We start from the raw sequence: 18545 nt of genomic DNA on the forward strand, positions 1-18545 counted from the left end.
TGTGCAAATTTTAGCTCCAAGAAAATCAACACAGCTGCTCCTGTAACTAGCATCTTTTGTCGTCACATAGCACCGTGCATCTTATATACAATCTATGCTCAAAACCTGCAAAAGATACACTTCACTGACGATAACTCTGCTCTGTATTCTAAAATAAGACAACTATTAGACTCGTCATGTTGATCGCCCCCTGGTGGTTGGCTGTAGTACAGTTCATTAGCCCCGCCCCTTTAGTGGACTTGACCCAAATTATACAGTAAAACATCCATTAAACGCTTCTTTTTTGATCAGTTTTAACAACCTTTGGTTACCATGTGTAACCTATTTTTTCCATAAGATACAAACAGTTGATGAGCTGTAATTTACATCCAAATATGCACCACACATGCACTAGAAAACAAATCAAGCAGCCACAACATTTGCGTCTCTACTGTGCAAATTTTAGCTCCAAGAAAATCAACACAGCTGCTCCTGTAACTAGCATCTTTTGTCGTCACATAGCACCGTGCATCTAATATACAATCTATGCTCAAAACCTGCAAAAAATGCACTTCACTGATGATAACTCTGCTCTGTATTCTAAAATAACACAACTATTAGACTTGTAAAACACGCTCTTTTGCATTCAGTGCCATGGTCGGTCCATCGCTGTTTATCTGGTGACTTTTAAACCCCATAAGCTGTTTTTACTTCTACAAACTCAACCCATCCACTCTGACCAGCATGCTTTTACATACTGCATGCTCTCTGCTCTGATGGCATACTCGTTGCATATGCATGCACAAACACACACTTTTAACACACACTTTTATGCACCAGCTCGTACCGCACATAAACACACACACAATCACACATGCACGCACAAACTGTACACACCGCCTTGCCCGGTTCATGTGGGTTGTGCCAGTAAGTGCTGCTTTAGGCTATGGTTTTTCACTACTGTCTACTGTGTTATTAACAATTCTATAAAAAGATCCGCTCAAGTTTTCCTTTCCCGTGTGTTTGTGGTGTTAACAACCAAACTGAGCCGTGTCGAGCCCAGTTAGAGAAAGTCAAGAGTTTCTCGATAGCATAACACCATCGGCCATATGTCATAATTTCCAAAATCCTACTTTTCTTTCCTCTGTTTGTTTTTCTTAGCGACATCAGTCAACGGCATGGCTCTTGGCCAACTTGAGACTAAATAGGTCGACAACACAAAGAGAGGGCCTCTTTCTCTCTCTCTCTCCCTTGCTTTCCCTCCCTTTTTCTCAATCCACAAGTCTCCTCTAACCTCTGTGACTCTCCCCTCTTTCTCATTATTCTTCTTTCTGTAGCTATGTACTAATCTTTCCCTGGTTCTTCTAAAACTGATGCACTGTTCTCACATCTAAACCCATAAACCAAGCCTGCCAAACTCACTTTAGTTCAGGGGACACATACCGACAAATTTGATCTGAAGTGGACCAGACCACTAAAATTCTAGCATAATAACCAATAAATAAAAACTCCCAATTTTTCTCTTTGTTTTAGTAAAAAAAAAAAAAAAAAAAGTAAAAGTGCAGTTTTACCAATATTATACCTCAGCTTTTCATTTACACATGAGCATTACAACTTACAGATCACAAGTCACTTTTCCATTGGACATCTGCACAGAACTTTACCAATATTTACTAAATGTCGTAAAAACAGAAGTGCGTAATGTCAGTTTTTCCATTAGCCTAAATCACAAATGCGATGATTTGTTTATTTATTATTGCGAGATGACACAAGAAGTCATGCCATAAACATGGCAACAAACGTAAATATGGTGTTGATTTACAGATACATTCATTATTATATATTACCCCTCTATCCCATACTAAATTAAAAAATGATTGGGTTTCCTGGTGTGTCCACACATACCGCGACATGTTTCTTTTAAAATTCTTCTTCTTCGCTTGTAGTAACATCCGTCAACATCCAGGTTTTTTTTGTTTTTGTTTTTTTATTTATTCACGTGACTCTAGTTGTGAAAAAGGTCTTACTTTTGCACTTTTACATGATATATAATTTGCGCTACACCCAAAAAAACACCTCGTGCCAGCGCAAAATCTTTTAATCGAAAAACAAGTTTTGGCAAAAATGTTTATGCGCGAGTTTTATTTGCGCAATTTGAGGGTCAATGGAAATGCGACAGTGGTTCGAAAAAGACACAAAATATTTAGTAACAGGCAGAATATTGTTGAAATTCCACTTATTATTAGGTTCTACAGGGCTGTTTAGATTATTCGCATTTTTGTGATAACACAGTTTGGAATTGTAAACATTTTTATCATTTTTCACACTAAAACAGAAAAATGTGGCGTTGTTATCATTTATATATTATGCTATTATTTCACTTGTCTGATCATATTGGTCCGTATATATCCTCAGAGCTTACCATTTGCACTATGCCAGAAAAACCACCTCTTGCAAGCGCAAAAACTTTTAATTAAAAAAAACTAGAGTTTTGGCGAAAATTTTTTATGTGCAAGTTATATTCGCGCAATTTGAGGGTCGAAGGAAAAGCGACTACAGTAGATCTAAAAAAGCACAAAACCTTTAGTAAGTCATAGTTGAAATTCCACTTATTCACTTCTTCATGGTTGTTTAGATTATTCACATTTTTGTGAAAAAACAGTTTGGAATTGTAAACATTTTTATCAAAGAGATAAAAATAAGAAAAATGTGGCTTTGTTATCATTTATATATTATGCTATTATTTTACTTGTCTGATCATATTGGTCTGTACATGTCCTCAGAGCTAAACTTATTTTGACACCCTTGACCATAGTTTTTCATATCACAAATTCATCCCAGGGGCCAGATTTGAACCTTTGGCGGTCCAGTTTTTGGCCCCCGGACCGCATGTTTGACACCCCTGCCATAGACAACACCACAGCGCTAACTACAAGTATAGTATCACCACTTCCTTGCACTGTACTTTCTGTCACACTTCGCTCTCTGCCCATTGTAAATGATCACAGAGCTCATCATTAACTCTCAAAGAGGAAGAATGAGCCACAGTTTGATTACTTCGGTGGCTCTGTGGGCTCCCGCGGTCTCTGCTGACTGAATTGGATGCAGCCGATTACAGCCTCGCACAGGCAATTATATCTGCCTGCTAAATATGTCACACATAATAAACACATGCTCCTGACAGACAGGGGACAAGGCGAGACAGTCACAGCTGGGAGAAGAGGAAAAGAGCAAATTCAGGATCGTATAGATTTATCAACCCTGTCGTCCCCCAAGTTAAAACCTCCAAATCAATGCATGTCAGGGAATTAATGAAAGACAGCGGAGCTCCGACAGGGGCAAAGTCTAAGATCTGCCTGTGAATGACATCCCTGAGAGAAACATCAAATCTGACGCTGGGGCATATTTGAGACATTCAGGCACAGCATTAAGTGGAGTCACCCACGTTTTTGGAAGCCTGTCGCTGTAGTCGCATGCCTAAAATATGAGAAAATAGACTTGACTTGCCTAAAAATACCTTTCTCTGTAAGTAAAACACAAGTGACACGGGAGGCAGTAGACTTCTGTATCTGTTGCATGTCACATGTATGAGGGTAAAGTGTGGTTAAAACACTTTCAGTGTAGCCACAGTAGAAAAAACCACCACTGAAAAGAACAATATGACTTCATCTAAAGGGGTCATATTCTGCTAAACCCACTTTTATTAGTCTTTGGTTCATTTATTTGTGTATTTGAACCCTAATAGTTCATACAGTTTGAATTTGAACCCTCCAGGTGCTGCAGAACTATCTTTATATTCACTCTGGCAAAAAATCGAGTGGATTTCTACAACTTGTTTCAATTCCTGCTTGATCTGTTATGTTTTATAACTAGTTACGTCACGACATTTGCTCATATAAGGTCAAGACTTCCGACGAACATTTCTCCGCGTATGACATAACTGTTTGTCAGCAGCAGCGGTTGTAGTAAAAACTGAAAATATGTCCAAACTTCGAGCCAATTACCTAAAATGTTCAGTTGTTAGTTGTATTAATGAACATAACCCTAACCTTAACCCTATTAATGAATACAAAGCATGCTCAACAACCTGGAGGGGGCGGGGCATTAAGTGGCTCATTTGGATTTAAAGGGCCAGTGCTCAAAACGACCTTTCTGCTGTCATTACTCAGAAATACGGTAGATTAAAACAGTCTAAAACAATTAAAACTTTTAAAAAGATATACAAATGAACTATTATTCAAAAATACAGAGCTCAGGACTGACTAAAAGACTAGGATCAATATTGGTAGTTGAGATAAGGACATGATTTACCTGAATTAAATTAAATATCGATGGCCAAAAAACAAAACCTCCTATCTGCAAATTTTTAGATTTTGAGTTTTCACATTAAATGGTGAGAACAAGGATGACTCCACATTTTCAGTCTATTTGCAAGATAATTCCGCCTTTTCTTATGACATGAAGGTCACCTGACAACAACAACAAAGACCATACTATAATAAAACTAAACTTTTTTTTTTTTTTGGTTCCTGAAAAAAGGGATTTTTTCAGATAGGAGGTTTTGTATTCTGGCCATTGACATGTATTCTCCTCTGTTGTAAATTTAGCAATGATTACATTAGAAAAAAATTTGTTTGTTTGTTTGTTTTCATTGTCTTTGCTTCAGCCTAAACCTTTTCGGTCGCATTGTATATGGAACAATGGATAAGTTGTTTTTGTTTGTTGTTTAACCCTTTCATGCATGAATTATGAGAACTTTGAACAATATTTTTTTCCTGAGTGTTTTTATTCCTCTTTAGGCATGAAAAAAAAATGCGATAAAAATTTTTTTTCTTAATCTATTTTTCATGGAGTTACAAAAATGTCCACTCAGCTGGACACCATGTGTTTAATTTCAGAAGCAAAGAAACATGTATTTACTGATGTACTGTGTCAAAACTAGGAAATAAAAACATGTTTAATGATGCTGACGTTTAATTTTGGAAGCAAAGACACATATATTTAAAGTGATATACTGTGTGAACACTATGAAATATATTTTTTTAATGCAACTAATCTCATGTTTTCACACATTTTATCATATTCTAGTACTAGTTATGGAGATAATATGCCAACAAAAAAAACAACAACTTTGTTTTAGAAAATTAGCAGTTGATTTACACTCAAACATGTTAGTGCAGATCAGGTTTATCAAGAACAGCAAAGTTACAGTAATGGTCTGAATGTCAGTGTAGATGATGCACGAGTGTCCACTGTGTTGGTTGATATCCTCCTGAGACCCAGGAAATAGAACATTTTTAGCTTTTTTACATTACACAGTCATCTTGACTGGAAACTGCATAATGCAACAGTTTTTTCAGATACATTTTTTAAATTATTTTCATTTATTTATTTTTTTATTGGCATGTCCTTTGCAATGGACAGCATTTTTTTTTAGTGAAGCTGTCAAACTTTTGTCCCTAAAAAGGACAAAAATGCATTGCTGGGTCTCAGGAGGACATGGAATTAAAACAACTAAACCCATGGACATAAAAGAGAACAGCTGGAGAATAGGTGTCCACTGTAGTGACCACTAGGCATGAAAGGGTTAAAGTAATTAACGACCAAATATACTACTACGACTACTACTACTACTAAGATGGACCTATGGAGTTGAATTAATGAAGAATTCAGACCCAAGCATAGCATTTACAGTTTATGTAGACCACAGGGAAATGTTTTAAAAAGCATAATTCCATTTAAAAAATCAAAATATCACTCCTTTAAAAGACTTCTATTAAAAAATCAAGTCATTTCTAAAATACCAAGTCATTTGTTGATTCTTCATATAGACTCGTCATGCCCTCTACATCTACTGTTGCCCGTGTTAGTCGGGGTTTAGAAATTAATTGAACTTTCATATGCGTATTGTCCCTTCAGGCTACAGCGCAAACATGGCGCTGACACCAGGCCGATAATATTTGTAAAGGATATTCAGTGAAAACAAGGGAGGGAAAGAGCCTTAAATCCCTGGCAAGGAGCTCACCATGGCCCATGGTGTTTGCACAGGACATACCTCAGGAAGCTGAGACAACTGGGAATGTTTGTCCAGCTTCCAGCCTCTTCCATGCATGCAAACATACAGTCCATACATGCATGCAGCGCCCATGTACGCTATGTGCATACATGGTAGATACATGTGTGCAGCACTGAGATAAAACTAAAAAACACATCACATTTCACACTATACACTGTACATACTGTACAGACAGTAGAGATAAACACAGTACAAAGTGTGTACACTGTACAGTCATAGAGCACTGATGGAAGACCGAAAAAAACAAACATAATTACTGCCATTATTGACTGACCCGACCTTGACTCTAGATAGATAGATAGATAGATAGATAGATAGATAGATAGATAGATAGATAGATAGATAGATAGATAGATAGATAGATAGATAGATAGATAGATAGATAGATAGATAGATAGATAGATAGAAAAAAACTTTCTATGAATTCTTTAAACAAGTATATTCTGCTTAAAATATGAATTTTTACCATTCTATAATCCTTTGATAAGATTTTCTTATTTTAAGAAAACTTGCTAAGTGTAATTTTCTTACTGCACTGGCAGATAATTTTGGTTGAAATAAGACATTTTAACCCAATAATGACTTTAATTTTCTTAATTTTTTTGCAGCGTTTAAGAATCATGCTATTATTATTATTATTATTTTTGTACATAATGCTTATTAAATATTGAAAGTAGCTGTTCTGCTACTAAAACTACAACTAATAATAATTATAATGATAAAAATGGATTGGATTTCAATACCAATACAAACCTATTGAGTCATTACATCTTCATAAGACCATAGACAGACAGACAGACAGACAGACAGACAGATAGACAGATAGATAGACAGATAGATAAAAACTTGCTATGAAGACTTCAAATAAGTGTATTCTATTTAAAATAAGAATTTTTACCATTCTATAATCTTCAAGTAACATTGTCTTATTTTAAGAAACTTAATAGGTGTAATTTTCTTACTGCACTGGCAGATAATTTTGCTTGAAATAAGACATTTTAACCCAATAATGACTTTAATTTTCTTATTTTTTTGCAGCGTTTAAGGATCATGTTATTATTATTATTATTTTTGTACATGATGCTTATTAAATATTGAAAGTAGCTGTTCTGCTACTAAAACTACAACTAATAATAACTATAATGATAAAAATGGATTAGATTTCAATACCAATACAAACCTATTGAGTCATTACATCTTCATAAGACCATAGACAGACAGACAGACAGACAGACAGACAGACAGACAGACAGACAGACAGACAGACAGACAGACAGACAGACAGACAGACAGATAGATAGATAGATAGATAGATAGATAGATAGATAGATAGATAGATAGATAGATAGATAGATAGATAGATAGATCACTTTCACTTTTAACTTGCCGTCCTCCCCAGTGTTTGCAGCCATTAACAAACATAATCAACATTTAACTACACACCCAGGGGTTTGCTCTGCAGCAGGTGCTGGCGTCGCTTTCGTTTTCTTTCTTCTTTTGCTGTAAGAATGAGAATGCCACCGCACTGCCCCATGGGAAGGCCCAGGCTGACTAATGTAAGCACACTAGAGTGGGACGGCTGGTCTTAATTATGGTAACAGACGCCGAGGGGGATGCACTGGTGCCCACCAACGTGTGAGGAGCTTAGGACTGCCAGGGCCAATAATTAGCACATGGGTAAACCCCCCCAACACCAGCACTACCACACAGGAAAATACTGACACTCTGGTAACCTACATTAAACACAAACACTGCAGTTAAAGGCCAAACAAACACACATAGTACATGGGAGAAGCTATTCATTATCATCTGTGCAGTGCTGTAGAGCTATTTCCGTAGACATTTCTGATTATTTCTAGGGTTGTGTATTGGCACGAATGTGGAAACACAATACATAGAAGTTACAATTCTCTGTATTGTGAAAAAAACTGGGTCTTTTTAAAGTTATATAACATATTTCCCTCCAATATACCACAACAGATAGCTCATATGTTGTTCATTTTTGGCAATTTCTGTTACTAAACATTATAAAGACTGCATAAATACAGCACACTTTCAACGTAAATACTTTGAGAAAGAACAGAAGACATGTCTGATCTATATTTAACACGTCTATATAAAAAAAATAAAAAAAAAACAAAACATAAAAGTCATGTTTTATGGTTTTTCCTACATAAAAATGGGTTTGCACATGTATATTTCAATGAAAAACAGGTGACTTGTCCTAACAGAGGTGAAAAGTCTGCATTAAATATTGTTTTCATCATTAATAATGAGGTGCAAGCAATAATTAACATTAATTTTTCTCTTTCACACTATAGACATTGCATAGATAAAGCACACTTTCAATGTAAATACTTTGAGAAAGAACAGAAGACATGTCTGATCTATATTCAACACGTCTATATATAAAAAAGTAAAAAAAAAACATACATAAGAGTCATGTTTTATGGTTTTTCCTACATAAAAATGAGTTTGCACACGTATATTTCAATGAAAAAAAGGCGACTTGTCCTCAAAGAGGTGACAAGTCTCTATTAAATATTGTTTTTTATCATTAGTAATGAGGTGCAAACAGTAATTAACATTAATTTTTCTCTTTCACACTATAAACACTGCATAAATAAAGCACACTTTGAATATAAATACTTTGAGAAAGAACAGAAGACATATCTGATCTATTTTGAACACGTCTATATATAAAAAAGTTTAAAAAAATACATAAAAGTCATGATTTATGGGTTTTTCTTACATAAAAATGAGTCTGCACATGTATATGTCAATGAAAAACAGGTGACTTGTCCAAAAAGAGGTGAAAAGTCTCTATTAAATACTGTTTTTCATCATTAATAATGAAGTGCAAACAATAATTATCATTAATTTTTCTCTTTCGGCCTGAACAAGAACATCCCCGCTGTTACTGTTAAACAAGCATAACAGTAGAGTTAAACTGCTTTTTTTTTTTTTTTTTTTTTTAATAAAGTGCATTTATATTTTCTTACACCTCTAGTTATTTCTGCCCCTCAGGACTCAAGTCACCCAGATGATATTTTCCCCAAAACAGAGGTGCAAATAAACACATGTCGACATCCAGGTAAAGAAAAAAAAAAAAAATAAAGCAGGAAATCTCTGTGCCATATGCAGGCCCAGTGACTCAGCCCATGTCAGAGCCAATTCCAGTTTTATTGAAATGATTTCAAATGGTTGGAACCCCTATTAAAAAGCTCCTCCGTGTGTCGGGGCAGGGAGAATATGATTTAGTGGCTGTTTTTGCTCTGGCCCTGCTCGCTGTGTGTCACCGGCCCTTACTGTGGTATGCATGGCCTTCCTCTGCACGGGGGCTATGAAAGCAATTGTGATTGTGATTCTGTAGTCAGCAAAACGCTTGAATGGCCCCGAGTTAGCATGCGCAAGCACACACACCCGCACACATACACACATACACATATACACACATAACCGCCGTCCCCATACTGGGCCGCTGATTACTTCAACCCATTTGGCTCTCACTCATCCTTTCTGTCTCTCTGTCACATACCACAGAGTTTGTCATTAGCTAATAACACCGCCGGGCATGGAACATGAACATATACTACAACCTACTTTACAAGGACTGTCAGCCATGTTTAAATGCTCCGGGTATTAAACATAAGCTTTGTGCATTTATATTAAACACATTTATATTTATTCATTACCAAGAGGCCACTAATAGGGTTTTTTGGTTGTGATACCAGTTATTAGAAATGGAGGAGACAAATAATTGATATTTGGAAATGACAGACATGCGCAGTAACATGAGTCACAACAACATAAATCCATTGCTGCAATGGCTTTAAGTTGACCAAGAAAGAAAGAAATAAGAGACAAATCAATAAGATCTCCTTATCTGTCTAATAACTCTTAGTCGTTTTACTTGTGTGAAGCCCAACTGTGTTGATTTTAAAGTGCTGTGTAAATAAAGTTGGATTGGATAACATGTAATGCAGGTGATCAGATTTACAGCTGCATTAGCTAATATCATGTAATTCAGTCTTTTTAACCAAATAAATCATACATGTAACGCACCGTCCAAACTATAGAACACAGGTGTCAAACATGCGGCCCGGGGGCCAAATCCGGCCCGCCAAAGGGTCCAATCCGGCCCATAGGATGAATTTGTGAAATGCAAAAATTACCCTAAAGATATTAACAATCAATAGTGTAAAAATCATTTTACATACACATATAACCCAATCAGATCTCAGTTGGGTCAGACCAGAAAAATACTGCCATAATTCTGTTGGGTTGCTGTAAATTGGCTTAGAGTCTGGTTTTTGACCAACTCTATATATAAAGTGTCATGAGATAACTTTTTTTGTGATCTGGCATTATATAAATAAAATTTGATTGAGTGATTTAATTGGTTTTCCCCTGTAAGTCGCTTTGGAAAAAAGCGTCTGCCAAATGCATAAACATAATAACCTATAAATAATGACGACTGCAGATTTTATCTTTGTTTTAGTGTAAAAAAAGTAAAATTACATGAAATTGTTTACGTTAACAAACTATCCTTTTACAAAAAATGTGAAAAACCTGAAGAAGTATGAACAACATGAAATGTCTTGGGAAAAGTAAATGCAATTTTATCAGTATTATGTGTATTTGTAATTGTAGTGTAAGTTGTCATGCACATGTGTAAAGGATAAGCTGATGCAGAATATTGTTAAAACTGCACTTGTTTTTCTTAAGACATTTCAAGTTGTTGACGTTATTCAGATTTTTAAGGGAACGATGTAGATATAAACATTATCATAATGTAATTTTACTTTTTTCACTAGTATTATTTTACTGGTCTGGCCCACTTGAGATCATATTGGGGTGAATGTGGCCCCTGAACTAAAATGAGTTTGACACCCCTGCTATAGAACAAAGAAAAAAGGCAAAAGTCAGGATGTTCTGTAACTAAATATCATTTTTGGATTAAAAAGTCATAATTTTACAAAATTACATCAAAATTTTCAACAAAAAAGGCAGGATAAAGAAGAAAGTTGCAATATTCCAAGAAATAAGTTGTAATTTTATGAAGAAAATCTAATTATCAATGCAGTACATCCCCTAATATAATACTGATACTAGTATGGGTTTCACAAATAATGCATGCAAATGTTCCTCAATTTTAGTTGAATAACATTTTTCTTGTTTTGCATCCGTACTTTGTAGCATTCTTCAGGCTCGGTTACTGAATAAATAAATGTTTTCTCATTTCAGCGCTGACAGGCTGTTATTCATAACCTGTCAGATAGCGCTGGGGGGCGGGACGTTGTTCGAGACAACATAGTAGTAACTACAGACAGAACACAGCATATACTGCACATAACCAGTACAGTGATTCTAACCAAAAGGAGTAACTAGTAACTAAAATGTACAGTATAGAAAATACAGATATATGCAACACTAGACAGGTTTCCTAGTACTGACATCCTGCATCCCAGAATCCATTATGGCTATCATGCATCTTTTGTCTAATGGCAGAATTAGTGCCATTAGTGCTTTAAAGCCACCTGCTGCTGGAGTTCACGTTTTAATACATGAAATATGGATGTAATTTAGTTAAAAGTGGCCGTATATGGCACAGGAGATGAGCAACTACAAGTATAAGAACATAAAACTGCTACTGTAGGATTTACTCTGCAATATTTTCCTTCAAATGATTATCTCCAGCAAACAACAGCAAATTCTTACACTTTAAATGAGCTAATAAGAAGGTTAATGTTAGGTGAGACTGATACTGGTGATTAATATGAACAATTACGCTCGTATCAAATGATTTAATGTAGATTTTCATGTAGAAATTTCACATAAACTGCTGTAAACATCTGCCAACAGCTGACAGGTGACTGTATCCATGACGATGAGCCCGGTGGTCATGTGACGACTGTATGTGGTACAACGTGACGTTAATGTTCCCAGTAATAATACTGCACTGCAGAAAATAGCATGTAGTATGCACAGTATGTATGTATGTATGTATGTATGCAGTATGTGATACAGTGAGAGAGGCAGCTACAGTAACAACACTTCAATGCATTTATTTGATCAAATATCTGATACAAAAAAAAAGCACATCCTAGAAGGAAAATGCATAAATGCTAAATATGTGCAGACCCCATGTTTAAGACCTCATTTCTCTTTGGGGATGAGGAGTGAAACTACGGTGGTCCAGAGGTGCAACAGCCCAAAAAATGATCCACTACATAAAAAAAAAAAGAGAGAACAGCCCAAAAAAATTATCCACCATAAGAAAAAAAAGAGAACAGCCCAAAAAATTATCACCATAAGAAAAAAAAGAGAACAGCCCAAAAAATTATCACCATAAGAAAAAAAAGAGAACAGCCCAAAAAATTATCCACCATAAGAAAAAAAAAAACAAAACATCATCCACCTTTTCAATTAGGGGGGCACTGTTTACCCAAAAGGTCTCTTGCTTTAAAATTAAGGCCACCACAAAAAATAAAAGCAAAGGCTGAAAATTTTTAAGGCCTTCAGCTAATGTGGCTAATGCTAACAAAGCAACCCACCAGAAGTGGAGTTCAGTGCGCTAAAAATAAAGTTAATCTAAAAATATATAGTGGATAATTTTTAGGGCTGTTCTCTTTTTTTTATACGGTGGATTTTTGGGGGGGGCTGTTCTCTTTTTATCTTATAGTGGATCATTTTTTGGGCTAGTAGATCATTTTTAAGGCTGTTGTCTTTTTTTTCTTATAGTGGATAATTTTTAGGCTGTTGTCTTTTTTTTCTTATAGTGGATAATTTTTTGGGCTTGTGGATAATTTTTTAGGCTGTTGTCTTTTTTTTCTTATAATGGACAATTTTGTAGGCTGTTGTCTTTTTTTCTTATAGTGGATAATTTTTTAGGCTGTTGTCTTTTTTTTCTTATAGTGGATAATTTTTTGGACTAGTGGATAATTTTTTAGGCTGTTGTCTTTTTTTCTTATAGTGGATAATTTTTAAGGCTGTTGTCTTTTTTTTCTTATAGTGGATAATTTTTTAGGCTGTTGTCTTTTTTTTCTTATAGTGGATAGCTTTTTGGGCTTGTGGATAATTTTTTAGGCTGTTGTCTTTTTTTTTCTTATAATGGACAATTTTGTAGGCTGTTGTCTTTTTTTCTTATAGTGGGTAATTTTTTAGGCTGTTGTCTTTTTTTCTTATAGTGGATAATTTTTTGGACTAGTGGATAATTTTTTAGGCTGTTGTCTTTTTTTTCTTATAGTGGATAATTTTTTAGGCTGTTGTCTTTTTTTTTTCTTACAGTGGATAATGTTTTTTGGACTGTTCTCTTTTTTTTTCTTACAGTGGGTAATTTTTTTGGGCTTTTCTTTTTTTTTTTTTATATCGATAATTTTTTGGGCTGTTTTTTTTTCTTATATGGATAATTTTTTGGGCTGTTTTTTTTTTTCCTCTTATATCGATAATTTTTTGGGCTATTCTTTTTTTTTTTTTATATCGATAATTTTTTGGGCTGTTTTTTTTTCTTATATGGATAATTTTTTGGGCTGTTTTTTTTTTTTCCTCTTATATCGATAATTTTTTGGGCTGTTTTTTTTTCTTATATGGATAATTTTTTGGGCTGTTTTTTTTTTTTTCTCTTATATCGATAATTTTTTGGGCTATTCTTTTTTTTTTTTTCTTATGTGGATCTTTTTTCGGGCTGTTGCACCTATGGGCCACCGCATGAAACCCCCACGTCATGTTGCCGGAAACTGACTTGAATACATTAATATAAAGTAATCAAACCTTTGCGCAGCGTACACAAATGCAGTCCTGTAATAAAAGACAAAACCCAGATAAGGCATTCAAATGGAGCGCATCATTCCCCAGCTTATCTGAGGCAGAGGAAGACCACCATCCAACAAAGCCAGCTCTTCAGCCATGCTCTATCTAAGCAGATATCAGTTGTTGGGAGGATATATGAGCTGGGTGGGGCCTGGGGTGTATAAACACAGGGCCCTACTCTGTGCACTCTCTCTGCTATTGCTGTACTGTGGGCACCTCGGCAGCAGCAGTCAGGACTGTTTGATTAAGGTATTCAAATAAAGGAGCAGACACTGTGTTCCCATTTCACAGAGCAAACCAAGGCTGCTGGACAAACGCATGGCCACAGTGCAATTACAGTCATACATTATGTATTAGGAAGTCTATGTACTTTCAATGCATTCTACACTGCAAATTAGTACTGTATTTGCACAATATACATTATATGAGCAATATATGTATCCTAGCAGCCTGTGAGGCAGCAGGAAATAAAAAAAAAATAAAAATAAAAAACATTAAAACATGGCACAGCTTAAGGTTCCCATCATAGCACAAAGCAGTTGTAATGGTATTATCCTGTGTAATTTCTCCCTGGCTGTAGAAGGGTAAGTAATAAAAGACTGAGACACACACTAAGAGAGAAATAAAGAGAGTATTGAACGCATTGAAGTAGACATCTTCAAGGTTATTTATGGGTCTTTCTAAATCATCACAATCTGTGCTTGAAGTACATTTTCTGCTCATTTCACCCTCCCCCTTTCTTTCCATTCTTCACTATTGTGATGTACAGTGCCATTTCCAAGTAAATACAGTCGAGAAAAAAAAGGTCATTAGGCTTGTGCAGTCACTCACAAACTCAACTCACAGGTTTTTCTTTTTTTTTTTTTTTTTTTCTCGAAAGATGTTTTTGTTGATCTTGGTCAGCGCCGCCACCGTGACAGAAATGATTCACACAGCAGTTACTGACGATCACGGTAATTATCAGCAGATTAAATAAGGTGAGAGGGATTCTGGTGATCTAAACGTGTGCAGTTCCAAATGAGCAGTGTGACAAAGGCTGAAAACAGCAGCGCACATGTTTCCCTCAAAGTCACATAAACTTACTAATTAGTCAAACCAGGCTCGTGGCTGCGAACAGCATCCAGAGTGAGTCAGTAGCACGTTAAAAACAGGTTTGCAAATAAACGGACTGTAAAGTTAAAACACACGCACATGCTCGTTTTTCCCCAATTAAGCTCGCGTGTGACTCAGATTAACACTGTTAATTTTGCAGTGATAAAAGAAGGAATGTTTTTTCAGTCTGTAAATTACTTCTTTTATTTTTTTTACATGGAACTGGAGCAGCCAGAAAGGAGTTAACTGGTGCTACATTTCAATATGGTGTCCCCCCCCTTCCAAAAATGCAACCATTTTACCAAAAGCTTCTTTTAATGCAAATTATTTTGACTCGTTTCCAATGATATTATCCCAAAAGAATCCACCAGAGACGCACAAGAAGCCAAAAATTCGACTAACAAATTCAGCTACAGACCTGAATATCTACATGAATATGCAAAGTAAGCCTATAATAACAACTGACCGCAGTGCTGTGATTAACCTTTTGCCTCCAAACTGCTTAAGAAAGAGACCTGGGCAGAATGTAAAATTGGCCAACCAGGGCTGTCAGAGATGATTAGAAGCAAGCAGATCTGATCCGTAGATACAGTACCTACATAACAAATCACATGTCTCTTTAATGCCACAGTGGGTTTGACAGGCGTTTCAAGAGAGGAACTTGACCACGTGCAGTGTGTTAACAGGACACCAAATGATCCCCGCTGGTCCCTGCCTCATTTGCAATGCTAGTGAAGGTAGTTAGTGTTACACATGTGATGATAGCAAATTATACCTCCCCTTGTGAAAAGAACTCCCACTCCCTGAAGCAGAGCAGCCGCCCCAGCTTTATTCTGGGATGTCAATAATTCAAGCCAACAATTGTAATTTTTTGCGTCGCGCTGCACTTTTGTCCCACTGACAGCACTTGGTGTCACTTTCTGCTACATTCAAGCACTATATATATATCTCTTTCAATATCTGGATACTGGCTTTGTTTCCAGGACTCATGCAGTGTGTGGGTATCAGCATATTCCTGGGATTATGTGCGCGGAGGATGATCTTAATTTATTTGACCTACAAAAAAGATAGAGACAGTTACGTGAGCCCATGTGCGTGTCACAGGTGTAAACTGCTTATCAGTGAATCTGTGATCACATAGGAATTTTATTGTGTTTGTTTCTTTTACCTATATATACAGAAAACCTGTGTGAAATCTCATTAAAACCTTTTTTTTTTTTTTTTTCTTAAGCCTTGAACTTGAGAGATGATGTTTGCAGTTTGCAGTTCATTACCAGAATGTTTCCTTCAGTTACAGAGATTTTCCATTGCCCACACAATGCAAGAAAAACATGCCCAACTGTTTTTTTTTTTTTTTTTGTGCCAATGACTATAAGCTACCTCTATTTGAGAAATGAACTTCTAATGTCTTTATCTGGGAAGCATAAGAAGTTCATCTCCTGCAGCAGGTCAACATCTAGAGCCTGTTGATTTGTAAACCTAAACCAACGGCGGTGAGTGACATCTAAGCCTAATTTGGTGATTGCATTTTGCTGTTAACACTACAACACAGTTAATTTAATTGCTTTAAATGATCTCCCTGGTGTTTTCTCTGCTCCCTGTGTTCTCCAACTGCAGCTTCATCGATGCCAATCTGACTTTGTGCAGCTTTTATAACCTATACTTTCAATTCAACCCCAGGAGTTACAGTGATGGTGTGATATTTAATGCTTTTTTTTTTTTTTTTTTGCCTTAGGTTTGTTCTGGCAGGATTACTAGACTCCTTTATTTTTTACTATTTTCCTGCATAAATGCCAATGTACAAATATGATGCTTTAAATGCCACCTTGCAATAGAGTTAGAGCAGGTCACAAGCCAAACGCTGCAGGGTGTCAAAACTAAAGAGGGAGAAGGAGTAAAGACTTGTGCCAACCGGCCTCTGTGGTTTCTCGTTACAAAGTAATTAACAGTACATTACTGGCACACATCCATTTAATCGTTGAACTCCCAGAGGAGAACCATGTAAGCTATAAGAAATCATTCAGAGGGAAGATAATGTTGGTGCGGGGAGCAGATTGGGGCAGTATGGATTCTATACAGTCCCTGGTATTCCACATCGGGTGGGACACTTAATGCCAGCTTTGTGCAAAAACAAAACTGCGCAAAATCACCGGGGGAATTATAATTATATGTTAGTTTTAGTGGGAAAAAAAAAAAAGTTAGACTAAACATTTTTTTTTTTTACAGAAACACAGAAAAGCAGAGTTCAGAGTCATTCTAAGTCCTATTTGTGGGTAAATTCAACAAAAAAAAGCAGTCCCTTCTTACACAGGTCACTTTAGTTGCTGCTACTTTACTCTTTTTTTTTTTTCTTTTTGTGCAAAGTGTGGTTTATTCGGAGCAAGTGTGCGTGCGTCCGTGGATAAAACGCGGCCAAAAGCATGTTTTTGTTTTTTTTTTTGTGCGTTGCGTAAAATGTTGCAGCCTGTGCAGGACAAACACTTGGAACAGAATGACAGGTGAGAGACATGGAAGCTTTTAGTGCAAAAGAGAGGCGACACGATTATGATCTTTACCTTGTTCGAGTGGTAATAGTCCAACGAGCTCAGACAACTTGGATCAGTCGGTAGGGAGCATGAACCCACATTTGCCGGGGGCGCAGGATAAAATCTCACGTCCATCTCAGGTTGTGCGAGACTGAAGGCATGAAATCACTTTCAGCGTCTTTGACTCACTATTGTCTAAGCAAACAAAACGCCAAAGCAGGAGAGAAAGAAGTGGGTGAGTTTTTTACTCGGTTCACTCTCCCGTCAACATCCGTTCGCTGCCGAACTTCGGCACCAACTCTGGTGATGCGCAGTCAGTCCTCTTCAGATCCGCACCAGGATGGAACACTCACTCACTCACTCACTCACTCACTCTGAACGCACAGAACAAAAATTGCATGGATACGCACGTGTTGGCCAAACTATCCCGCTGTTCCACAACAAATAAAAGCACACCTCCAACTGAAATCCGCTCTGGAAAGATGTTTTTACGCGTGAGCTCAAGCCCAGAAACGCGCAGCCTCTGTTTCCCACTGCTCTCAGGACTCCATACAGGCTTTGTTATGGAGGTGCATATTCTTGCATTGGTTCCAGTGCAGAAGTGGTTGGACTTCCCTCTGCCATGCGACCTCTGCCGATAATAAACGGGAAAGAGGAACGGAGGGAGAAGGGGGAGGGGAGATTGGTGGCTGCCTTGGCAACCGCTCTCCTTTCTGCAACTGCGCGCTTCTGATTAGCTGGAAATGTAGTAGTGTGCACGGCTGTGCATTATAAAGCACACTCCGCTTCCATCAGAGCTTCTAAAGGCCTCCATTTGGGTTATTGTGCCAAGGCAGATGGGTGGAGGTTGCACACATCCTCTGTGTAGTTCAAGCATGTTTTTTTTTTTTTTTCCTTGCATGGCTACTACCTGAACCTGTTGGGTTTAATGTCGACATCACCTGATTATGCAAAACCATTCCCTTCCATAGCCTAAAGCAGCGAGTAAAATGTACTTGGATAGGCCTCTGTACACTCCTCATTTTACTGTTACACCTATCAATGATAAAGCAAAGAGAAAG

At 36.7% G+C, this 18545-nt stretch overlaps 1 protein-coding gene across 2 annotated transcripts in view; it reads right to left on the reverse strand.

Annotated features, from left to right (window-relative positions):
* Positions 1-18155, reverse strand: part of LOC115423061 (thymocyte selection-associated high mobility group box protein TOX-like) — a 239226-nt gene extending 221071 nt beyond the window's left edge. Inside the window, exons 1-2 of one of the 2 annotated variants that reach the window (XM_030139766.1) lie at positions 17895-18155; positions 17515-17679 (exon numbers count right to left, since the gene is read on the reverse strand). In XM_030139766.1, coding sequence (XP_029995626.1) covers positions 17515-17619 — 105 coding nt within the window. In that variant the 5' untranslated portion in view covers positions 17620-17679; positions 17895-18155. Of the gene's footprint in view, positions 1-17514 lie in introns of both variants that reach the window. The other variant, XM_030139767.1, reaches the window with a different exon arrangement.
* Between the last annotated feature and the right edge of the window lie 390 nt (positions 18156-18545).

The sequence above is a fragment of the Sphaeramia orbicularis genome, chromosome 7, assembly GCF_902148855.1.
Source record: "Sphaeramia orbicularis chromosome 7, fSphaOr1.1, whole genome shotgun sequence".
Taxonomy (NCBI): domain Eukaryota; kingdom Metazoa; phylum Chordata; class Actinopteri; order Kurtiformes; family Apogonidae; genus Sphaeramia; species Sphaeramia orbicularis.